The sequence below is a fragment of the Pelodiscus sinensis genome, chromosome 8 (assembly GCF_049634645.1).
Source record: "Pelodiscus sinensis isolate JC-2024 chromosome 8, ASM4963464v1, whole genome shotgun sequence".
In the NCBI taxonomy this organism is placed as follows: Eukaryota; Metazoa; Chordata; order Testudines; family Trionychidae; genus Pelodiscus; species Pelodiscus sinensis.
The window spans coordinates 27,843,418-27,868,894 of NC_134718.1; the positions used below are offsets into that span (position 1 = coordinate 27,843,418).

The 25,477-nt window shown below is 40.7% G+C and overlaps 1 protein-coding gene across 4 annotated transcripts in view; it reads right to left on the bottom strand.

Moving 5' to 3' along the window:
• Positions 1–25,477, bottom strand: part of HERC4 (HECT and RLD domain containing E3 ubiquitin protein ligase 4) — a 105,907-nt gene that overhangs the window by 73,638 nt on the left and 6,792 nt on the right. For all 4 annotated transcript variants that reach the window (XM_075934914.1, XM_075934915.1, XM_075934913.1 and 1 more), the window contains exons 2-6: positions 24,817–24,917; positions 20,879–21,158; positions 15,043–15,202; positions 10,860–10,936; positions 3,333–3,554 (exon numbers count right to left, since the gene is read on the bottom strand). In XM_075934914.1, coding sequence (XP_075791029.1) covers positions 3,333–3,554; positions 10,860–10,936; positions 15,043–15,202; positions 20,879–21,104 — 685 coding nt within the window. In that variant the 5' untranslated portion in view covers positions 21,105–21,158; positions 24,817–24,917. The remainder of the gene's footprint in view (positions 1–3,332; positions 3,555–10,859; positions 10,937–15,042; positions 15,203–20,878; positions 21,159–24,816; positions 24,918–25,477) is intronic.

Sequence of the window (25,477 nt, forward strand, 5' to 3'; positions counted from 1 at the left end):
CCACTATTGGCAGACAGGATACCGGCCTTGATGGACCTTTGATCTGACCCAGTATGGCTGTTCTTATGGGTCTTATTTATCTTATATTACTTAAAAGCCAGTTCCACCCAGCACCATCTCCTCAGGAGGGCAGGGGAGGCAGAGACACAGCAGGGGACTTGGCACGAGCCAGGACACAGCTGTACCAGCTCGGGCCCAGTCCCAAACACTGCATCTCTGCTTTTTAAATGTAGTAAGAGCCACCTGGCTCTTGCCACATTTAAAAGGCAGAGCTGCAGAGGGGTTAGCTCTCAGCCACAGGAGCTAACCCTGCTGCGGCTCTACAGTTTCCCCCTTTACTTACGAATCGAGCAGTGAATGGAAATTCCATCGTCTACTTGATAAGAATGTTAAATTGTGTTTAATCAGTTAATTATATTGTATAAAAATAATTCTTCCTGAATTTTGACAAGCAAAGGATTATACTCCTTAAAAATAAAGGCACTGCATCCTGAATATTATTCCACAAACCATGAAATACAATGCAATATATTAGATCTGAATTGGACAATACAGGAAAGATTATCCCAGGCATGTTTTAGATGAAAAAAATATTAAAATTTGTTTCCTTTAAGAGTACAGAGACAAGTTACAATGAATTTTCACATGCCAACAGTTAAAAAAAATGTTTATATGCAGCACAATATATGTTAGAGACAGAGAGAGGGAGAGAGGCCATAATGGAATTCATGTTAGTTTTGCAAACAGAAGGTAATTTCTCTGCAATTATAAACGGAATAAAAAAGCAGCTGCATCTAGTTACACAAGTGAAAATTTGTAAACATTTAATATTGTTAAAATACACTAACTATTGTATATTAAATTTTAAAATAAAATATATATTTAAATGTGTAGAAAGTTATCAGTGCCTGATAAAAATGGGGTAATGTGCATCTAAAGAAAAGCATCTATAAAATCTATGATAATTGAAAACGTGATTTTTCATTTTCCAACAATTACTGTGAAAATTTGACCACTAAACAATTTGGGTCTTTCTAATTCTCTCATTAAAAAGGACTACAGCTATATTAAAAACTCTTTACAATTATTATATATATTTATTTAGTGTGTGTCCATGTGCCTGTCTATGAGTCGTTTGTTCAAGAACTTGTCCTAACTGGTAAGAGCTAGGGACACCAAATTTGATATGCAAGTTCCTTTTCCCCTAACTTAAAGCAAGGTCAGGGTTTGGTTGTGTCAAGACATCTGGAAGCCCCAGGAAAAGGATAGTTTTCCAAAACATGCACAGAGAGGGGCTGCTGTTTAAGGGATGCAATATTCAAATGGCCAAAGAGGGCAGCAAGCACGAAGGGGAGAGTTATCCTGTAGTGTCCACTGGGGGTAATTATACCACCAAGAGAGTGGACAGCAGTCTGGGGCTCTGCCATCTTGCCTGCCAGCACACTGAGTAAGTAGTCTCCCCACCCCAAACCCTTTCCTCCCTTCCTGGCTGTTGGTCGCTGCGCTGGGGCTGAGGGAAAAGAAAACAGGCCCCAGGCCTCCCAACCTACTTTACCTCCCACATCCCCAGGGCACTAGGCAATGCCATGTTCAGAAATAAGTTTCAGTTTTATAATTACCTAAATTTCTTGAGGAAAATGTGATACATTTTCCTCATTTTCCACCTAAAAGTGAATCAACACACATCATTTCCATAACTAACTGCCTTATTAGCCAGTTCCCAACACAATTAGATGAAATCAGAATAAAAAGTTTGAGATGAAATTCGGTAATTCATAAATTCTGCAGCTGTAGATTTCTACACACTAAATTAATCAAAAGACTCCTCAGCCTCATGGCTAAGATCAGGAGTATTATCGGATACTTGCATAACTACAAGCTCTGAAATGTGAGGAAACCTAATAGTCCAAAACTTAGGAAAATCCCATTAAGAGAAAGGGACATCAGTATTTCCTCATCACATAGTTTGCATTCGAATCAACACTAAATAAAATATTTCCTTTGCTTGGTCTGTTTATCATCAACAGAGTCTCCAAAAAGGCCATTGGAGGACAGAAGGCAAACCTATAATGAAAAAGATATTAAATTGATCTATCATTCTAACAGACTCTGAAGGATAAAATCTCTCAGGGTATGTCTACACTTGCACCCTCTTTCGAGAGAGGGATGCAAATGAAGGCATTTGAAACTGCAAATGAAGCCAGGATTTAAATATCCCACACTTCATTTGCATATTCGCATTATGGCACTATTTTGAAATAACAGACGCTGTTAGGACGCGGTTATTTCGAGAGAAAACCCTTCTCTTGAAATAAGCCTTATTCCTCATTCAATGAGGTTTACCAGTTTAAAGGAGCAAACGGAGTGAGACATGTTTGAAGGATCATCAAATGAAAGTGCAATTAATACAGAATAAATTTAATAATTTGACTACTGAAAGCATTTATAGCAAGAACTACCATTCTGAAACTTGCTCTACTATCCGCAAAGCGTGGCACCTATTGGATAGTTTAAAAACACACAAGAAGTGTTTCTTCACACAATGCACAGAACTTGTGGAACTCCTTGCCAGAGGATGTTGGGAAGCTGGGAATGGGCAAAAAAGGATGGATCACTTGATGATTACCGGTTCTGTTCGTTCCCTTGGGGGCACCTAGAATTGACTACTGTCGGAAGACAGGATACGGAGCTAGAAAGACGTCTGCGCTGACCCAGTATGGCCACTACTATGTTATTTTCTCTTTTTTATGTAACCATGACATCCAGTCTCATGAACAGTATCTGACAGTACTGTCTGGATGATCCTATCTCATTTCCAGGGACCTACTCCGTACCTCATTCTGGAATGAGCAAAAAAACCCACACACACCAAACAAACAAACAAACAAACAAACAAAAAGAACCCCACCCCCAACCCACACCATCCCTTACACACCTACTGGTTATACATTTTTAGTCCCACTTGCACAAACACTTGAGCAGTTGATTTGTCCACAAACTTCAATGAGAGTACTCACCTGATGAAAGCTAAGCACATATGCATGCTTACAGTCAGAGTTTTACTTGCTTTTTTTCAATTCATCCTTAGTCTGTCAAGAGGGAAGTTGTTTTGGGTTATGAGTTGCAAACTCAATCCAAAGTTCCCAGGCAATGGTGAATATAAAACCAGACACTGAATTAACAGGATCAGGATATTTATATATGTCTGCTAGCCAATAATGTGACAAGAATTCCAATTTGAAGATTTCAAAACATGGGAAAGCCACAAATACATGGGAAAGCCACAAATAAAGACCTCTGGTGTGAAATATTTTGAAGTAACAGCTACTCACCATTTTCATCATTAAGACCAAGTTGACCAAATTTATTGCGTCCCCATCCAAAAATGGCTCCAGAAAGAGTTAGTACAAAACTATGTGCTCCACCTGCTGCAATTTGTGCAAAAGGGATTCCCACTAAAGATTTAATCAGTTGAGGTGAACTCTGCTTTTTAAATTCATAACCTATACCCAGTTGGCCATATTTATTCTGTCCCCAGGAAAAAACTTCACTTCCTGTTAAAGAGAAAAAGATTTAAATGAAGCAAGATCAGGCTAAACATTATTTTAAAATAGTGTATGCCCCCCACTAACAAAAACAGAAATTTATGAACTTCCAAAAACTGAAATGCTAAAGTATTTTGTACAGGGCATTCACATCATTTCAGTAATTTATATTGATTTATACTGATTTGCTCTTTCAAAACTCAAAATTGATCATAATTTAAAATTGAAGTCAAACCAATTTGAAAATATTTAAATCAATTTTGTATCAGCCTTGCCAGCTAATTATCAGCCTTATCAATTAAGATGGAAATGGAACAGTATGTACTTCCCTTACTTATTATACAAACATCACTGAAATAAATAAATAAATAAATAATGGTGCAATTAATACAAAATAAATTTAATAATTTGACTACTGAAAGCATTTATAGCAAGAACTACCATTCTGAAACTTGCTCTACTATCCGCAATGCGTGGCACCTATTGGATAGTTTAAGAAAAGAATTGTCACATGGAATCTGAAAGCCTTTTTAGTAAATGTTACGTTTCAAAATGTATCCAATTATTCAACAGAGGTCATTAACACCCTTTCATTAGCTGAAGATAGAAATACATATCTATACACAACTGTAAAAACAACAGCCTTGCCCACTACAATAAGGAAATTTTACAAAAATTACTCACCATTGCTAACATTCTCAACTCCACCCATTTCAACAACACTGCAAAGCCCTAGAATGGGTGGGCCATTGACTTTCTAAGCACAGGCATCCATTAGACCTACTCTGAACAGGCTCAGATGACACCATGCAAAATACCAGAGGCTCCCACAATGTTGCTAACACTCGTGGAATTGAATCAGTAATATTAATTGTGGTACATTTTTGCAAAATTTCCCTAATGTAGGAAAGCTAATTTAGCAGTTATATTGCGCTCTTAAGAATAATAGCTCTTGGTAGATATAAAACATTTTTTGTTGTTGTGCCAGTCAAGAATTGACCCTCAAACAGCGTATATTAAAACCCAAATGTACTAGTCCTAAATTATTAAACTCAATACAGGCTGGACCTCTCTTGTCTGATACCCTCGGGATTTTTCTGGACCAGGGGAGGTCATTTCAGGCCCCATCCCTGATACCCCTCTCCCCACTTCCTGGCTCTCCCCGCAGCCCAACTCAGCCATGCGCCTGCTCCAAAGCCACCACCCTCCTGCAGTATGCCAGGACTTCCTGGTCTTGGAACATCCATGGCCATGTTGGACCAGATAATCCCAGATTTTAGAGGTGTAATCTATCTGTGTGTGTAGATAAATAGATTAGATAGATAGACCTAACAACTGTTATAAAGGTTTGGTTCATATAAACTCACTATGTAGGATGTGAAAAATAATGATGGAGGCAAGTAAAGCATGGAGAAGACTTTTTTAAAACAAATCTTGATATATGAACATCTTCAATAGCATAGAAAGAAGTATGTCTAAGGATACTACCAACCACTTAAGAATTGCCCTTGCATAAGTTTACAGATACATATTAACAGAACATTAGGTGCACGGTGGACCTGCAAGGAGTGGTGTCACTGGAAGTCCTGTAACTCTGAGTACTCCTACAACACTCTTTTTTGAATGCTTCCAGCAAACATACACTGAGTATTTGTATTAAGCAGCTCTGGCTCAGCAACCCTAATTCCAGCAGCCTGCTTGTTATACCACTGCCATACTATGGCCTTCACCAGCCTTGGTGACACTAGGCAAGATAACTCCAATACCTTTCCCCCAGTACCAAATCTTCACAAAATTGTGCTCTGCAATGTCTAACCCTTTAGAGAGAGGGAGAGAGATTAAGGTATCTTTAAAAAGAACAAATTAACAATACCCAGTCATTGTGGGAAGCTGCTAAAGTGAACGTTCATTTTAAATCAAACATAGCACTGTCTTAGTTTAGATTAAAAGTAAAACAAGATTACTGATAAAATGAGATCAAACTCACTTCAAATCTTAGTACAGTGGATAGAATTAGAAATGGTTACAAGTATAGAAAATGTTTTTCATTTTATTTGCAAGATGTAACAAAATTATAGTCTTGGTCCAAGGCCAGATTCTCATCATGCCACATTCTAGAAAGATGGATGAGCAACCCCTCCAGTCAAGATCTCCCAGAAGGCCAAAGTGCTCAGTTACTTTGTCTTCTTAAGTGACAGACAACTTGGAGTTCTTTTTTTACAGACCACTAAATCTCTGAAATGGATTCTAGCTAGTGGGAGAGGTAGATACGCTAGAGGACAGAGATAGGGTCCAGAGTGACTTAGACAAATTGGGAGGATTGGGCCACAAGAAATCTGATGAGGTTCAACAAGGACAAGTGCAGAGTCCTGCACTTGGGATGGAAGAATCCCAAGCATTGTTACAAGCTGGGGACTAACCACTTAAGTAGTAGTTCTGCAGAAAAGGACCTGGGGGTTACAGTGGATGAGAAGCTGGATATGAGTCAACAGTATGCCCTTGTAGCCAAGAAGGCTAATGGCATATTAGGTTGCATTAAGAGGAGCATTGCCAGCAGATCCAGAGATGTCATTATTCCCCTTTATTTGGCTTTGGTGAGGCCACATCTGAAGTAGTGTGTCCAGTTCTGGGCCCCTCCCACTACAAAAAGGCTGTGGACGCATTGGAGAGGGTCCAGCAGAGGGAAACCAAAATGATTAGGGGGCTGGAGCATATGACTTATGAGGAGAGGCTGAGGGAGTTGGGTCTGTTTAGTCTGCAGAAGCGAAGCGAAGAGTAAGGGGGGATTTGATAGCAGCCTTCAACTTCCTGAAGGGAGCTTCCAAAGAGGATGGAAAGAGGCTGTTCTCCGTAGTGACAGATGGTAGAACAAGGAGCAATAGTATCAAGTTGTGGTGGGAGAGGTCCAGGTTGGATATTAGGAAAAACTATTTCACTAGGAGGGTGGTGAAGCACTGGAATGGGTTATCTAGGGAAGTAGTGAAGTCTCCATCCCTAGAGGTGTTTAAGTCTCGGCTCGACAAAGCCCTGGCTGGGTTGATTTAGTTGGGATTGGTCCTGGCTAGAGCAGGGGGCTGGACTTGATGACCTCCTGAGGTCTCTTCCAGCTCTATGGTTCTATGATTCTATTCTTCTTTTAAATATTACCCCCAAAGATAAAGAAAGCAATATGGAGTCTGGTGGTGAAGGAAGTTCTATGCAGGTTTCTTCCCCCATTACTCCCGTTGTTTACTAAAATGCAAATAGATCTGTTTCTTGAAACCTCCTCCCCCTGCTCTGATGCTGCGTAATAATCTCCTCCTCTTGTTGGCTTGATGGTCCTGTTTTATCTTCTCTTATCTCTTGATTTACCTTGAAAATATATTCCAGATTTCAGAACCACAATTCTTTGTCTGGAGTACGACAACTTTAGCCCTGCCTAGCAGGGCTATGATAACATAATTTCATATGTTTGCAATTTTGAATTTTTCCTCCATGCATACACCAAGCACTAATATTAGTGCTCAATATGTTAATAATTCTCTTAATATCTTACATGACACCATCTGATACGACATTAGTGAGTTTTGGTACCCTGTACTGTTCAGGCCAGTCGTCACTTATTACCAGTTATCAGTCAGCTCTTTGCCCTCTTGCACGGAGATGTTGTTCAAGTCACAGCGTGTGGGAATGAGCTTTCTAGTGCAAACAGACAGACATGCAAACCTCTGAACTAGAGCACTAAAAATAGTAATGTGGCTGTAGCAAGATAGGCAGCAGCTCATGTTGACCACCCAAGTCGCACCCAGCCAACCCCTTGGTACATTCTTGGGTGGCTGGTGTAAATTGCTGGTTAAGCTGCTTTGCACGCACTGGTTTTAGAGTGCTAGCTTGAGCAGAGCTAGTACACATCTGTCTACTCAAGCTGAAGAACACATTCCCAGCTGCTGCCATAGACATACAGTAAATCATTTGTAAATTGAGATAAGTCAGTCCACACAGGCATTTGCACCAGTTTTTAAACAAATTTAAAACTAGTTCAATGTTGGTGATTGCACCAAGTCTAGACCAGTATTTCCCATCTTCTCAGACCTTGTGTCTATTTGCCTCATATCACCCCATCCCTACTCTGGCGTATGCAATCCTGCAGCACCTAAAGTAAACTTCAGAAAGAAATCTGCCACTAAAGACAGTGTAATCTAGCCAGCTCAGGCCACTGTTTTATCCTGCCCCATGAAATGCCCAATGAATGTAAAGCAATTAGACAAAATCTCCTGCTGCTGAGGCACATGTACAAAGGTGGAGGAAGTTCATGGCTTGGAATATTCCACAGAAGACAAATGGGCCTGTCTGGGAATTAGACAGGAAAATCAATTTGGAATGCATTTTGGCCTAGACCCAAGCCTAAAGCTATAATCTTTCCCAAGACATCTCTATAGGCTAGATGATACCATTTGGTGCTACTTCCATGTCTCCTGTCTTGAAAGACGAATTATTTGTGACCAGGACTCTACTTCCTAGTACAGTAAACTTCCGATAATCCGGCACCTTTAGGACCGAGGGGGTGCCGGATTATCAGATTTGCCAGACTATCAGAAGGGGGGGGCTATGAAGGGGTCTCATAGCCTCCCCTTCCGATAGTCCGGCTCTGCCTCAGGCGTCCCTGATTCAGCTGAATCGGGGACATCTGCAGCAGAGCAGCTGGAGTGCTGCCGGGTTGGTCAGGTAGCGCCGACCCTTGGCACAGCGAGACCAACCCAGCAGCGCCCCAGCTGCTCTTGAAGATGCCTGGGGCAGAGCAGCTGGGGTGCTGCTGGGTTGGTCCAGTAGCGCCACTCCTCGGCGCTGTGGGACCAACCCGGCAGCACCCCAGCTGCTCTGCCCCAGGTGTCCCCAAGTCAGCTGTTGCTGATACTGATCAGCAGCTGACTCCAGGAAGCCCCGGGCACAGCAGCTCTGCCTCCGGCTTCCTGGAGTCAGCCGCTGGTCAGTTTCAGTAGCGGCTGACTCAGGACGCTTGGGGCAGAGCAGCTGGGGCACTGCCGGGTTGGTCCCACAGCACCGAGGAACGGTGCTACTGGACCAACCCAGCAGCACCCCAGCTGCTCTGTCCCAGGTGTCCAAGTCAGCTGCTGCTGAAACTGATCAGGGGCTGATTCCAGGAAGCCCCGGGCACAGCAGCTCTGCCTCCAGCTTTCTGGAGTCAGCCGCTGGTTAGTTTCAGCAGCGGCGCTGCTGGGTTGGGTCCCGCAGCCCCGAGGGGTAGCGCTATGGGACCAACCCAGCAGCGCCCCACCTGCTCTGCCCTAGGCGTCCCCGATTCAGCCGCTGGTCAGTTTTAGCAGCGGCAGAATCGGGGAACCTGGGGGCAGAGCAGCTCCAATGGTCCATCTGCCCAGTGCACTTCTGGGTTCCTGAGGGTGCCGGACCATCAGATGCTGGACCATCAGAGTTTTACTGTATTAGACTCACCCCTTCTTTTCATATCAAGAGGCCCACCCTAAGCACTATGCAATTTTTTACCAATCAATTTAGCTCCCTAAAGGAAATGCAGTTCAATTTTCACTATTAATCTGATCAGACACGGCAACTATGTGTGTTGTCTGTAACAACCCAACAGTAACTGTTTGGTCTTAATATTTTATCTGTTCTAATACTTTAGTGAACATATTAAGAAATTAGCACAGTCTTGCTCAGCAGTTCTTATGTGTGTACAGTATTCCCCTAACTAGTACTGTGGGGAACTTGCTATGTCTATTTGTTAAACTTAGTGTTCAAAGCATGTAAAAGCAATTGTATTCAACTAAGAAGCTGGTATGACAAGATTTTTTTTCCCCATGGAAGGAAAAAGCATAAATGTTCTGCTATAAATAATAGCCAGAAGTCAGTACCCTTGCCTTCTGAACGAGCCATTCAGTAGAACAATACATTTAACACCATTATATTTCAGAATAAGTAAGTAGAAATCTAAAGGAATTTCTCATTAGCTCAAGTTCACCACATGCTAACTATATATTTGAAACAGGAATTACAATACGTGAATGGGTATGCGATTAAAACATTAAATCTGACAATGTTTGAAAGAACATATCCTAAAGTATATACAATTTCTGTCAACCTGAATTATTTTCCTTTGTAGGCAGATGTGGGTACAAAGACATGCAAATATGCAAAGTTGTATAAAGAATTTGAACATTCTCTTTACAGCACTGAAGTTCTAAGCCATGATTATGCAAAAGGGAAATCAATATGCATTTTAAAAACTATCACTTATATGATCCCTATTCTGGAAGATAACAGACTTGAAAAAGAAAATAATTGTGCTCCATAATGTCACAAAGAAACAATATAGGCAAAAATTTTGGTCAAATGTGAAACATCTCTGCCGCTCTAAATCTGAATTAATGGTCTGCCCCAGAAAGAGGTATAGATACAGAGCACTGACTTTGCATTTTTAATAATTAGCTTGAGGTGACAAGTGCAGTATTAAAAAGAGCCTAGAGATGCATCCACCAAACAAAGCTGTAACAAGAGAAATTATTTAATAATGAATAGTTTGGCACTATAAAGGAAAAATGTTGATTTTCTGGGAGTTCCACAAATGTCTACTTAAATCTGTTCTTCAGAGATCTTGTGAAAGTTAAAAATGAGGAACCCTAATTCTCAGAAGTGAATAAGTGTTGATACATTTGTACAGTTACTTTTCAAAAATATCAGGCTCAAAATTTCAGTGGATTCTGTAACTGTATGAACCAATCAGCTAATGATCTTACACATTACAAACACCACTGACAAAGCTGGCAAGACTGTTCAAGACAGCTGAAAAACCAATGAACATGAATGATCTCCTGAAATCAATAGAACTACTCACATGAACCTATGCAAATCCATACATGTCTGCAGGATCAGGGTCACGGTTAACACTGTAAATTCTCTCATTCATCAAGCTCATGTGACAAAGTGGACTTTCACATTTTTATACCCATAGATCATCATTAAAACAAATATGTGTTTTGGAGACTTGTCATACATATAATTTAATTATTTTCTTTTAGCCCTATTTCAATTAGAGAGGAGCATAAAACATTTTAGGGCTTTCAGGACAGAGCTACTTTTTTATAACAAATATAGTGTAAAAATTCAGAATGTTCCTTTTTGATAAAAATGTAACATAGCTAAGGCAACAGGAGGTAGAACTTGGCACAGTACCAAAGACACCTTGAAGCTATATTTTAAAATGTGGTTCCTTCTTTTAAAAAAAAAAAAAAAAAAAAAAAAAAAATTTAAATTACCTAATAGGAATTCACATAAATACTGCAGAACAACTTTACTCACCTTTTGAGAGTGCCAGTGAGTGACAGTAACCACAGGCAACTTGCATTATTTGAATATCTGATAAGCTTTTAATATTTCTATGGGATTAAAAATAGAGAAGGAATTAGACCACCAGATCTTACCATTACAAACCAGAACTGAAAGAGAAATAATTCAGAAAAGCAAGTTAATCTCCTGACAGAAATGCAAGGCAAGCTGAACCTATTTTAAATATTACAAAACATCCTTTAATTTATTTTGTAAATTGCAGAATATTAATTTTAAAAAAACCTATGGTTGGGTGGAACCCACAGGAGTTTTATTAATAAATCAGAGATTCCTCTCTAGAATTAGGACTTTGGTTTTTTATGCGGCACTAGATTGTCATACACCTAAAGACCTAACACCGAATTGGAAAAGCAAAAAGATGTGAGGGTTAAATCCTCACTCTAATTGCAAGTCACTGGGAGTTTTAAAACTGCACTCTGTGAAGCGGGAATATCACTGGAGGAATACAAGGATATGTGAGCTGCTTGATCTAAGAATCTTACTCAAAAACCTGCACGTGTATATGAAGAGGCATGAAATCAGTCATAATACAGTAGATTTCCGATAATCCAGAACCTTTGGGACCTAGGTGGTGCCGGATTATCAAATATGCCGGACTATCAGGAGGTACTATACGCTGTTTTTTTACATATCTATATATTATATACACACACAGAGAGTGAGTGTGACACACACACAGAGTATATGCTGTATATAAAGTGTTTTTAACCCTTTCTATTGTAGCACAAGCACTGTCCAGCATCACTCAGTCTGCCTCTGGCATTGTCTCGATCCCGTCCAGTTTCACTCGGTTCAGCTGCTGCCGCTGCTGCCTTGTGACTCGTTTTTTGCTGAAGCTCACTCACTAGGCTCTTGCCATTTTGATGCCGGACTATCAGGAGTGCCAAACAATTGGATGCCGGACTATTGGAGTTTTACTGAATTTTGTTTTAATAATGCTGTGACTATGATGCTGGTGATTAAGAATGTAAAATTCTACTTAATTAGTTAACCAGTTTAACATTATGCTTTACCAGTTAACAGATTAGATGGCGGCGCGCAGGCTGAAGTGATGCTTACTGGTTAACTATTTGCATCCCAACTGGCGACCAGGTACCAACCCATGCCAAGGCTTCAACTGAACATTGACCAACAAATAGAAACCAGTATGATTCACTTGTGTGTTAGTATTATTATTGTACATATTACATTGATAAGAATGCATCTAGAATTGATTAAATGCTTGTAGGATGCTGCATATAGTAATCTCAGTTATAACAACTACACCCCATGTTAAATTTATACTAAGTATTTGCACCATTATCCTCTTTAATTATGAATGTTGGTGTACTTTACAAACTTATGTCACTAAAATTATGTTGCCCGGGGTGAGAAAAATCCCATATAGTCCTGAGTGCAACTATATTGCTGACCTAATCCCCAGTTCAAACAAAGTTAGATTAACAGAAGTTGATGCAACTACTGCCTCTTGGGGAGGTGGATACCTACTTTAAAACAAGAGAAGCCCTCTCATCTGCACAGATACAATCTTCACTAAGTGCTTTAGTGGCCTAGCTTATCTACAATTGCAGCACTATAGGAATGCAGCTGCTTGTCTACACTGCCATGTTACTGCGCTGGAACTCTCTCACTAAGAAAGAAAACACACACACATCCCCAAGCACAACAACTTACAGTGCTGTAAAGGACAAGTGTAAATAAATCCTTAGCGCTACTCTCCTCATGGAGGTGGTTTACCTAAAGAGCTGCAAGAAGTTCCAGCACTAGTGCCATGACTGCTACCTCATTCAAGCACTGCTGCAACTGCAGTTTAAACTTACAAGTGTAGACAAAGCCTCAGTCAACTAACACAAAAAGGAGCTTTACTTAAGTTTAAATGCTGGCTTCCTACAGAACGTGTTAGGCCCTAGAACAGTGGTTCCCAACCGCGAGTCTGCAGACCGGTGCCAGGCCGCGAACCACTGGCTGCTGGGCCAACGTGGTTGTTGGAGCTGAAGGTGACCCTGAACTGCCACCTAGCAGCTGGCTTCAGCTCTCACAGTCGTGGCGGATGATTTTGTCCACCAGCAGCGCTGGGGCTGAGGTGATGGCAGGAGGCAGCGAAGCAGGAAGTGCCTCCCGTTTTTCTCCCCCTTCCACCCACGTAAGATGGCAGCCCGGCTGGGGTTCTGCACTCCCTCCCCTGCCTCTATCTATGGGGGTGTGAGACGCACTTGGGGACAGAGGGGGTGTGAAGGAAGAGGGAGCACCCACACCGCCAATGGCCGCTCCCACTGCCCGCGAGGCTGTAACAGCCACACTCCCTAGTGGGTACATCCTCACTCTGGATATTGGGGGTGAGGACATGGTGTGGTCACGGGGTAAGATGGTGTTGGCATAGGCTATGGGGTCAGAGGGCACGCGACATAGGGGTGGTAAAAAGTTAAAGCATTTGCTGGACTGGAATATAAGGAGATATACCAAATAAAACAGTCATTATTAACTTAAGCAGTGTGTGGAGATGAAAAACAAGCATATTCCCCCTCAAGAAAACACACACACTTGGCTTACATAATCAGAAACTATATTATTCCAGCTCACATGAAATACTTCAGGAATAAAATTAGAATAAAGATCAGATTGCAAACATATCTATTTTCCTTGACCCATAGGCACAGTCTTTATATTGTGGTAATTTTGGTGTAAGGGACCATTTATCTCAAAGGCCAACTTGCATAGGTGGCAAGATAGCACAGGAATACCCAATGGGACTGTCTGTGATTCCATGTTAGGTTCCTGAAATGCCTGCGGAGTTTATTCTTGATACTTGGTTGATGAAATCTAAATACAAAATTAACAAAACAGTGTGGAATTTATGCCCTGCTTCTTAACAACCTGTCCTTAACTCTTGAGCCACTCTAACAGGAGTGAAAGTAACTTAAATTCTTACAGATACTGTTGTACTGCAACTCCCCTACCCTGAGAGGTAATAGCTCAGGGTTGAGGGAAGGAATTCAGAGGAGAGGGTTGGGAGTACAGAGAAGGGGGGAGACCCAGTTGCAGCTGGGTTACCGGTGTAGCTCTTGCTCCTGAACTGCCTGGCGTCCAGCTAGTGTGGCAAGAGAAGGCAACACAGACTGAGATGCATTCTACCAGGAACCTAGGTGGGAGTACACACACCTCCTACAGAACAACCCCAGCCAGCCTCCAAACTACCTGGTTGCCTGCTGTTTTGCATGGTGCTTGGGGAGCCTCAGAAGCTGGCAGGGACTCAGCTGGGAATATGCTACACCCCACACCTGCATGTGCAGCAAAGTACCCCAGTGCTGGTCAGCTCCTTCTTACTAGAGCAGTGCACTACCTTACTTTAACTTCTGCACTCTAGACAGCATGACAGTGATCATTAAGAATCCAACTGGGCAAATACACTTAGCTTCATCCTCATAATTTCAACATTCCATTGATTTAAATGAAACTGCTCATGGTGGTAATAAAGTTAAAGCACTTGCTGGATTGGAACATAAGGAGAGATATCAAATACACTGCTTTAGTTAATAAGGACTCTTTTGTGGAAATGCAAACAAGCATATCCCCCTTCAAGAAAACACACACTTCGATTACATAATCAGAAAATATATTATTCCAGCTCACATGAAGTAACTCAGGAATAAAATTAGAATAAAGATCAGATTGCAAACAATATCTATTTTCCTTGACTCGTAGGATCATTAAAAAAATAAACACTAAAATCCTAGTAGGTTAATTCAGTGTGTCTCAACCTGTTTTTATGAAGTACCCCTTTTTTAAAAAAAAATCGTAAGTACCCCCAGTATCTACAGTTTTCAGACATACAATTTTTTTCTACCATTGCAACACGTTTGTTTAAACAACTAATTGTAGTCGGGTGGGCGATGAAATTTTTGGGTGCAAAAAGTACAAAAATAATAAAGCACTGTTAAACTAAGTACTTGGGGATGAGATAATTATCCGGTTCCGCAACTGTAAAGTAACCTATCTTTACAGAAATATTGACAAAACATTTTACTTGTGAAATGGTTTGACCCATTTTACTTACATGTCTTTCAATGTAACAAGCTTATTTTTAAAAGATATACACAAATCTTACATCGATTGCTTTATTTATTTATTTTTTTACCTGGGTATTCTAATACACTCTTCTGTTCCAGGTAAGCCAAGCTGACCATCAGTAGCAAGACCCCAAGAATACACTTGGCCCTTGTCATTTAATGCTAGTGTATGGGCTTCTCCACATGAAACAGCCACAATATTTTGGGCATCTAGGGCACCAACATGCTCTACAAAAGTCAGACAGGAAAGAAATTATATTCTAATATATTATAGTTACACAAAAAAATGTCCATTCCTGCCTTTGTATACAATGACATTAAATGAAATATCATGGAAAAATGAGACTAAAAACATGGCAAATATTTTCATTTAACAATGTTAACACTTCAACAAGAACAAGTTAGATATCACCTCCTCCCATTATTACCCCATATAAGTTGTGTCCAGGATTAAAATACTGTTTTAATATAATGCTCTGTCAAATGGAATGCACTAAAAAAGCAGGATAACAATAACAGTTCTCCTCTAACCTTAAAATTAGGGATGTTAAAATGTAACCTGGTAACATGTAACCAACAAATATTTTGTCAGTTACATGGTTAACAGTTGCAGATCTGCATTACAAGTACTTGGGAGCCAGCAGGCAGGCAGGCTCACAACAGGTCCAGGCAGTTACCCTTACTACAGTTCTGCATTAAAAGAATTTTAGGAGCTGGTTCTGCACTCAAAGTAGCTTAGGAACTTGCACCAGATCCCAGTTCACCTGCCCACCAGCTCCTAAAATACTTTTAAATTCAGAGCCGCAGCAAGGGTCACTGCAGCGGGGGGCTGCATGTAGCTGGTAGCATTAACCGATAAGCATTTGGTTACTGGTTAATTGTTTAACCTGCTACACTGTTACATCCCTACTTGCTTATTGATTAACCTTAACTGTTACACATAGCCCCGCCTTCCGCTGGCGCTGCTGTCCCTGGGGCGGGGGAAGAGAACATGAGAAGACAGTACTCGCAGGGAGCCATCTGTCCTCCACTTCCGCTGCTGCTTTTGATACACAGAGGCAGCAGCGGAAGGGGGGTGGCGGGGAGGCGCAGGCAGGAGCTAGCTTACTTGGGGATCCAGTTTTTAAGCCAGCTCCCCATGACATACCAGCTCCCATAGAGCCACATGTCCCCCCTCTTATCCCCTCCCCCCGGCCCCACACTACTGCCTCTGTATCAGAGGAAGCAGCGCAGGGGGAGAGGGCAAGCAGCTCCATGCGTAAACATACCAAAATAAACACATTTAACATCCCTACCACAGACTCAATTAACAGCGAATTCATGATTACTAAATGGTTAAATTATAGGCATTTAATAAGAGGAAAGTATTCTACTATACACCAATCATCAGGAGTCCCTTAATAGTAAGGCAATACAAAGCAAGTAACAGACTAAGGCCACCATCCAGAAATTGACTCCACACAAGCAGTTTTCTGCCTGCATACACAGTACAATCAGGGTCTAAAAGCTAAATCTGACACAGATACACAGCGTACTTCTGAAAAAATAAGTAGTGAACTATATACACTTAAGGGCATAAGCCTCCTTTGTTAACTTCTTGCTTGTCAGTTCTCTGATGCATAGCTTCATATATGTTTGCCTGAACTGAAAGTGTGTACTTGTGTGGGTCACATAAGCTACACTCCCATTCACATAATAGGAGACTAAGGAGGGCTATGATATGACCGGGACTTTTCAGCTTGGAAAGGAGGAGAGTAAGGGGGATATGATGGAGGTCTATAAAATCATGACTGGTATGGAAAAAGTGAATAAGGAAAAGTTATTTACTTATTCCCACAATAAAAGAACTAGGGGTCACCAAATGAAGTAAATAGGCAGCAAGTTTAAAACAAACAAAAGGAAGTCTTTCTTCACTCAGCCCACAGTCAACCTGTGGAACCCCTAGTCAGAGGATGCAGTGAAGGCCAGAACTTTAACAGGGTTCAAAAAAGAGCTAGATAGATTCATGGAGGTTGGGTCCATGAATGACTATTAGCCAGGATGGGTAGGAATGGTACCCTGGCCTCTGTTTTTCTGGACGTGAGTGACAGGGGAGGGATCATGTGAGGATTACCTGTTGTGATTCCTCCATCTTGGGCATCTGGTATTGGCCACTGTCAGGATACTGGGCTAGACAGACCTTTGGTTTGACCCAGTATGGCTGATCTTATGTACAGAAACTAGGCAGTTCAGTAAAAACAAAAAAATAAACTGAAGATGTGATTTTTATAAACGGGGAATTACTTATAGACTGAGAAAGAATGCATGGGTACATAAGCTACCACAACAGCTGACAGAGACTGTTAAATGTTTTCAGGACCAAATTCTGGGAGGTGATGAAAGGGATAGGAAGAGAAGATAAACTATTTTTTTCAAAGAACATTTACTTATATTTTAAATTTTATTTTGAAATTTCAATATTAATATTTGACTGGATTCAAGTATTATTAAGCCAAAAAGCCGCAGCACTGTACTACTGCATGAGAACCATAAAGGGAAATTGAGTTGCCCTTCCATTTTCCAAGCAAAATTAAATGCAAAAAGGTAAATCATAAATGGTTAAGACTAAATGATATTTTAAAAAATGATTAATGATTTAATAATTTATGGTGGCATTAGCAGTAGTATAAATAAGGCATATGTATTAAGATGAGAGATTAAAAAACATCTAACAACCCTTTAAAGAAAAAGACAAAGAAAACAGTAATACTCAGTAAAGGAATCCATGGCAGCAGAAACTGCTTTTGGTAGTATTTATGGAATACTTCAGATCTGAATGGCAGGCTTGGACTTTGGCTTTAGTCCCAAATACCAGCAAGTCTAACACTAGCCTCGGCAAACCCATTAAAGCAGAGTTGCATCCTAATTTGGGGTCCCAAACTATAGTTTGAGAATGGATGCACTAAAATTATCTGAGCACATATATTGTAAATGACTCAACTATGAACTACCAATTACATGTGGTTTGAAACTGTATAAAGCAGAATTCCACATGGTCAGTCTTCAATCTAATATTTAATCATAGAACTGGCAGGGAGCTCTAGAAGTCCAGTCCCCCGCACTCACGGCAAGACCAAGCACCGTACAGACCATCCCTGATAGGATGTTTCTCTAACGTGTCATTAAAACTCTCCAACTTCCCTAAGCCATGTTTCCAGTGCTTAATCAGCTTGACAGGAAGTTTTTCTAAATGTCTAAACTAAAACTCCCTTGCTGCAATTTAAACTTATTGCTTCTTGTCCTATCCTCAGAGGTGAAGGAGAATAATTTTTCCTCCCTCCTCTTTGTCACACCCTTTTAGGTACTTGAAAGCGGTTATGTCCCCTCTCAGTCATCTCTTTTCCAAACTCAACAAACCCAATTCTTACCATCTTCCCTCACAGGTCATGTTTTCCAGATCTTCCCCCCGCCGGACCTTCTCCAATTCTCCACATCTTTTCAGAACTGGACACAATACTCCAGTTGAGATCTAATCAGCGTGGAGCTGAGTGGAAGAATTACTTCTCATGTGTTGCTTACAACACTCCTGCTTAATGTATCACAGAATGACATTTGCTTTTTTTGCAACAGTATCACACAGTTGACTTTCATTTAGCTTGTAGTCCACCATGACCCCTAGAATACTTCCCACAATGGTTGTTTCCCATTTTGTGTGTGTGAAACTGACTGTTCCTTCCTAAGTGGGTAGCCAGGTTAGTCTGTATCTGCAAAAAAACAAGGAGTCCAGTGGCACCTTAAAGACTAACAGATTTATTTGGGCATAAGCTTTCGTAGGTAAAACCACTTCATCAGATACACACTTATGGAAAAAGAAAGTGGTTTCTATCCACAAAAGCTTATGCCCAAATAAATCTGTTAGTCTTTAAGGTGCCACAGGACCCCTCATTGTTTTTATAAGCATACTCTCCGCCACTATGTAAAGCACTGATGAAGATTTTCAACAGAATTGGTCCCAAAACTGATCCCTGCAGAACCTCACTTGCTACGCCCTTCCAGCATGGCTGTGAACCACTGATAAATGATTGAATAACCATTCCCAGAGAGTAGTTATGTACCAACCTAATAACACAATTTGTATCGATTATAAAATTAGCCTGATAACTGCATTTTAATATCTTTGGTGCACATTCACACATTCCTCAGTGCACATACAAATATATTCTGCACATAGTTGGAAAAAATCCATACATGAATGGAAGAGATTAGCGGGAACATTAGTCCTTAACCTAAAAGTAGTTCAATCAAGAAAGCCCCATGTCAGAGCCTTTGACATGGACAGCGGTCCAGCTATGTACAGCATAAGGGTCTAGAGCACATGATTAGGGGGCTGGAGCATATGACCTACAAGGAGAGGCTGAGGGATTTGGGTTTCTTTAGTCTGCAGAAGAGAAGAGTGAGGGGAGATTTGATAGCAGCCTTCAGCTTCCTGAAGGGAGGTTTCAAAAAGGATGGAGAAAGGCTGTTCTCAATAGTGATGGATGGCAGAACAAGGAGCAATGGTCTCAAGTTACAGTGAAGGAGGTCTAGGTTGGATATTAGGAAAAACTATTTCACTGGAAGGGTGATGAAGTACTGGAATGGGTTACCTAGGGAGGTGGTGGAATCTTCATCCCTAGAGGTTTTTAATTTTCGGCTTGACAAAGCCTTGGCTGGGTTGATTTAGTTGGGATTGGTCCTGCTTTGGGCAGGGGGCTGGACTTGATGACCTCCTGAGGTCTCTTCCAGCTCTATGATTCTATGACAACACTTTGCAGTATTGAGGCCTAAGGTTCTGTGGCTTGCAATATGCAGGAGAACAGACTAAGGAAAGAAGGGGGACCACCATGATCATCTGGAGTCTATGACTCTATTTACATGCCAACATGATTTAGGAAATTATATATAATTTAAAATAACTTATTAAAATTATAACATTTGCTGTGTTTGTACAATTTAGAGATGCAATGGATGAGAAATGACACAATATTTCTTTATACCTAAATATAACCAATCGAGTCATATCAGGTACAAGAAATAATAATCTAAAATTAAAGGAAAAATGAAGCTAAGTAGTAGATATTTTATAAAATGAGATTAGGCTGGACTGGGTAATTATATCTTTTATAGGATTTAATATGTTTACTACTTTCTACAAAATGAAAATGAAAGTACAAAAATCAAAATTATAAAAAGTAGATCTTTAAAATTCACCAATCCTGCTAATATGCATGTGCTTAGGACTACTCACTTGCAGAAAATTAAGTAAATATGTTTGCACATCTGAAGGCCTTGTCTACACTGACAGGTTTTGTCACCAAAACCTGTCCTTTGGCGACAAAGCAGTGGGAGCGTTTACACTGAAATGTGAGTTTTGTTGGGAAAAACACCCAGTTTTAGCAACAAAAAACTTCCATCCCTGTGAGAGACTTCTGTATCCCCCCCCCCCCCTTTGTTGTTAAGAAAACTTAGAGTATGCCAATACTATGGGATAAAGTTGAATTAAGACCTCCCTTACCTCACTGAAGCAGGACTACCAGCATCAACCAGAGTGCCCCTCTCAGTTCAAATTAGCATGTCTTCAACAGACCTGCTAATTCGAACCCTGGAAGATCGATCGACAATGGCAGCTTCACTCTTCTTTATAGTGTACACATACCCACACAGAGCAGCTCCGCCTTCCCACAACACTATCAGCTGACAGGGTGCTAGCAATGAGGACATGAAATGTCGATGCTGGGAGGCAGAAAAAACTCTTTAACCGTTTTTCACTTTTGGCGACTTTTGCATGTCAACAGCACTTTTGTGCCAAACCTTCCCAGTGTAGATATAGCATAAGGTTAAAAATAACATCCCCAAAAAATCCACTCTTCATTACTTTTAACTTACCTGGTCTCTTTCTGGCTTTTTCATGCCCTAATTGTCCTAGATCATTACATCCACATGTATACACAGTCCCATCATCCAGGACAAAAACCGTGTGTCTGAGTCCACATCCTACGTCTCGGACTCTTTTATTTATGAAAAAGTCACTTTTTCTGGGTTCTAATACAATCTCTTCATCAATTCCACCCAATCCAAGCTGTCCAAAAGATGCATTTCCCCAGCACAACATGTTTCCTCTTCTCTTGATGAGAAAGATCTTTCAGCTTCACTGTTCAAAATGTTCCTTTTGTGACAAAGTTCAAGGAAAATAAAGTATAATTATGAAGTACACAATATTTAAAACAACAAAGTAAATTTAAAAGTTCATGCAGACAAATAGTTGTTTTACTATGTAACAAAATCTTTGATAAATGAAAGACTTTTTAAAGTCCAGTTTACTTGTCTATCTTTAAACTAACATAATTTTCTGCATTACTCTCACTTTGGAGACATTATTTATTAAGTCACTTTCGCTATCAGGAATCAAGTGCTACAGTATTTAGATTTCAATCGCTATACAAAAACTTTTATTGGCTTAAAAGATAACTATTTCTATTGGTATTTTCTTGAAAATTTTGCAAAGATTACTAACATTTTCTAAAGCAAAATGCAGGACTATGTAGCACTTTAAAGACTAACAAGATGGTTTATTAGATGATGAGCTTTCGTGGGCCAGACCCACTTCCTCAGATCAAATAGTGGAAGAAAATAGTCACAACCATATATACCAAAGGATACAATTAAAAAAAATGAACACATATGAAAAGGACAAATCACATTTCAGAACAGAAGGGGGATGCAAGGGGGGGGGGGGAGGAAGGAAGGTAAGTGTCTGTGAGTTAATGATATTAGAGGTGGGGAAAGTTAGATGTCTGTGAGCTAATGGTATTAGAGGTGATAATTGGGGAAGCTATCCTGGTAATGGGTAAGATAGTTGGGGTCTTTGTTCAATCCGCCCCCCCCCCCCCGGAGAGTGTCGAATTTTAACATGAATGACAGATTACTATTAACATTTTCTAGTCTTCAGTTTTATAAAGCCTTATTTTGAAAAATGTATATTTTGGGCTGCATTTAAGTTGCCAATGTCCTTTCAAAGCTTCTATGATGTTCTATTAACTTGCATAACTAATAATGCAAACTGATGGGCAATAAATAATATTTATTAAGTCTTTTGACTCTTGACATTTTAAAGATTTGGAGTTTAAGTTAATTAGAACCGAGACCATAAGCATACACTCTGATCCATGAAGATGAACTATTCTGTCCTAGGGATGTTAAATATTGGTTAATTCAATAGTCGATTAACCTCATGAATTCTTATAAATTACTCTATTTTATAATCCCCAAGGGTGGGATCGGCAGACAGTGTGCCCAGGCCCCACTCCCAAGGAGCCCCATCACTCTGTGCTGCTGCCTCTGTATCAGAGGCAGCAGTGTGGGGTTGCCTGGCGGTAGCTGGTCCACAAGTGGAGCCAGTATAAAAACCAGCCCCTGTCCAGGACGGGGGAAGAGGGGAGGAGTTGAGCTCCTGGACCCAGCACAAGCTGCAACTGAGTCGGGCTGTCTGCCCACCCAGCTCCTAATACACTTTAAATGCAGAGCCACAGTGGGGCTAGGTCCTGGACTCAGCACAAGCCAGAACTGAGCTGGGCTTCTGGCCAGCCTGCTAAAAAATGTACTGGCAGGGGAAGGGGGGAAATGCGTGTAGTCTATAGCATTAACCTATAAACTTTTGCTTATCGATTAATCAGTTAATTGACGACACTATTACATCCCTACTCTGTCAATGTGTATTTCTCTGGGGCTTCATGCAAACACAGATCTGTATCTAAACAAATCACAATGTAAACTGGTACTCAAGGATGGCATCCACATCTTTCAATTTATCCTGTTAAGTTATATCCATGGACACCGGCTCACCCATCCCTGCCCCTTAACACTTCAATCCCATTTTTAAATGTTTGTACGGAGAGACTACAACTAGATTTTGAGAAGAAACAAGTCTGCTCTCCTTTTTGGTATCATAGAATCATAGAACTGGAAGAGACCTCAGAAGGACCAATTCCAACTAAATCAACCCGGCCAGGGCTTTGTCAAGCAGAGACTTAAACACCTCTAGGGATGGAGACTCCACTACTTCCCTAGGTAACCCATTCCAGTGCTTCACCACCCTCCCAGTGAAATAGTTTTTCCTAATATCCAACCTGGACCTCTCCCACCACAACTTGAGACTATTGCTCCTTGTTCTACCATCTGTCACTACGGAGAACAGCCTCTCTCCATCCTCTTTGGAACCTCCCTTCAGGAAGTTGAAGGCTGCTATCAAATCCCCCCTCACTCTTAGCTTCTGCAGACTAAACAGACCCAAGTCCCTCAGCTTCTCCTCATAAGTCATATGCTCCAGCCCCCTAATCATTTTGGTTGCCCTCCGCTGGACCTTCTCCAATGCGTCCACATCCTTTTTGTAGTGGGGGGGGGAAGCCCAGAACTGGACACAATACTCCAGATGCGGCCTCACCAAAGCCGAATAAAGGGGAATGATGACATCTCTGGATCTGCTGGCAATGCTCCTCTTAATGCAACCTAATATGCCATTAGCCTTCTTGGCTACAAGGGCACACTGTTGACTCATATCTAGCTTCTCATCCACAGTAACCCCCAGGTCCTTTTCTGCAGAACTACTACTTAACCGGTTGGTCCCCAGCTTGTAACTATGCTTGGGATTCTTCCGTCCGTAGAATCCCAAGAATCTTGGGATTCTTCCCGTATGAAGCATCTGAGTTTTATTTAAAAAAAAACTAAAACTAAATTTCATAAGAGGAATTTTCCCGTATTTTTAAATCAGAATCTAAAAGTACCAATGAAAAATTACTGCAATTCTTCATCAATTAACACTGTAATCAAAATAACATGACTAGAGTCTTATGCAGGTACAAATTGTATATCTGCAGTTGCATTCGCAAAAATGATCCAGGGATCTCTGCACTGACATCTGCAGATGCAGATTCTCATGTATATTAAGCAGATTTCTGCAAATCTGCAGGGTTCTAGATACAAAATTTGTATCAGCATCCATATCGGCCAAAATCAACTGCAGATATCTGCATCCACATCTGCAGATGTGGATGCCTGTGGATATTAATCAAATATCCACAGTAGGAATATAAAATCCTGCTTAATCAGCTAACTAGTTAAATGTTAAGTTGACCTAACTTTTAACTGATTAACTGGGATCTGGGCTGGGGACCACACCAGCAAAGCTGGAGCAGCCCTCCCGTCCCCAGCTCCATGTTGGGACTAGGAGTGCAGCTGCCACCAGCTCCAGGCTCTCAGCCCTGGCCAAAGCACACCCTGCCTGCTGGGCGCCTGGGCTCCATGCGGACAGAGGCTATTCTGGACAAGGGCAGCCCCCTGCCCTCAGCAGGCGGGGAAGTGCTCCAGTCCCCACCAGTTACTGGTTAGTTGGTCAACCTTTCTCATCCCTAATCTGTGGATTTGCAGGGCTCTAAGCATGACTGAAGAATGGAATATTTAATATAAAATGTACCATGAGCATGGTACATTTATACAGTATTACATCTTGAAAAAATCCTCACATGCTTTACAAACTATACAAATAGAGTATCTTACACAGAGTTACTTAAAATGTCATCACCAAGTACCACATGGATCGCTGCTTAATAGTAAAGGAAGGGGATGCATTTATGAGGAACAATAGCAGAGCAAGTCTTTTCTTTTAACAAACGTCAATCTGCAAAAGACAAGCCATCAACTTTCACAGTTCCAATGTAAACAGCCCAAATGCAGTAACCTATGTGGAACTCAATGTATCTGTTTCAGAAAACTAAAGCATGACCAGATGGAGCTAGCTACTTTTCCCATATAGTAATCTATTTTCCTACCACATTCAGAAGACGACACTCAAAATGACATTGTCTTGACTTGAGACATAGTTATAGATCCATCAAAGATCCATATAAATGACTGCCATACAAGTTTCAACCTGCAACACAAAATAGTAGATCAGATATACAATTGTAGCATCCAAGGTTTCCACAATCAAGTAATATGGCAAGAAAGTGGGAGGGGCGAAATTCACACACACACAAAAATCCACAGATTAATTAGGTTTTTGTCCCAGAACATACTGCAGAACAATCCCAAGTCTAAAAACATTAATTTAAAGGAAAAGGATATTATAAGATTTTCACTTATTTAGAAATTTAAATTGTAATTTCATTGTTCTGTAGGAAAATAAGAAATGTTGAAATTTTCAGTGTCTAACAGCAATCTTTTGCATTTCTGTTATGGTTTCCAGACAAGGATTTGAAAAGCATTTATTTTCTAATAAGTTATTATCAATCTCCATGCCTTTCATTTTCAAGAATGAGTCACTATTTGAGACATCTACTAAACACAGTGTGATACTGACAAGGAACAAATGGGACAGATAAGGGAAGCAGCTACCTACTATTTTTCTGGGGCAAGATACAATGATGGGGAAAGGAAAAGACTGGAAGTTTCCAGTATGCTTAAAGAATTGTTTGCGTGCTGATACCTAGT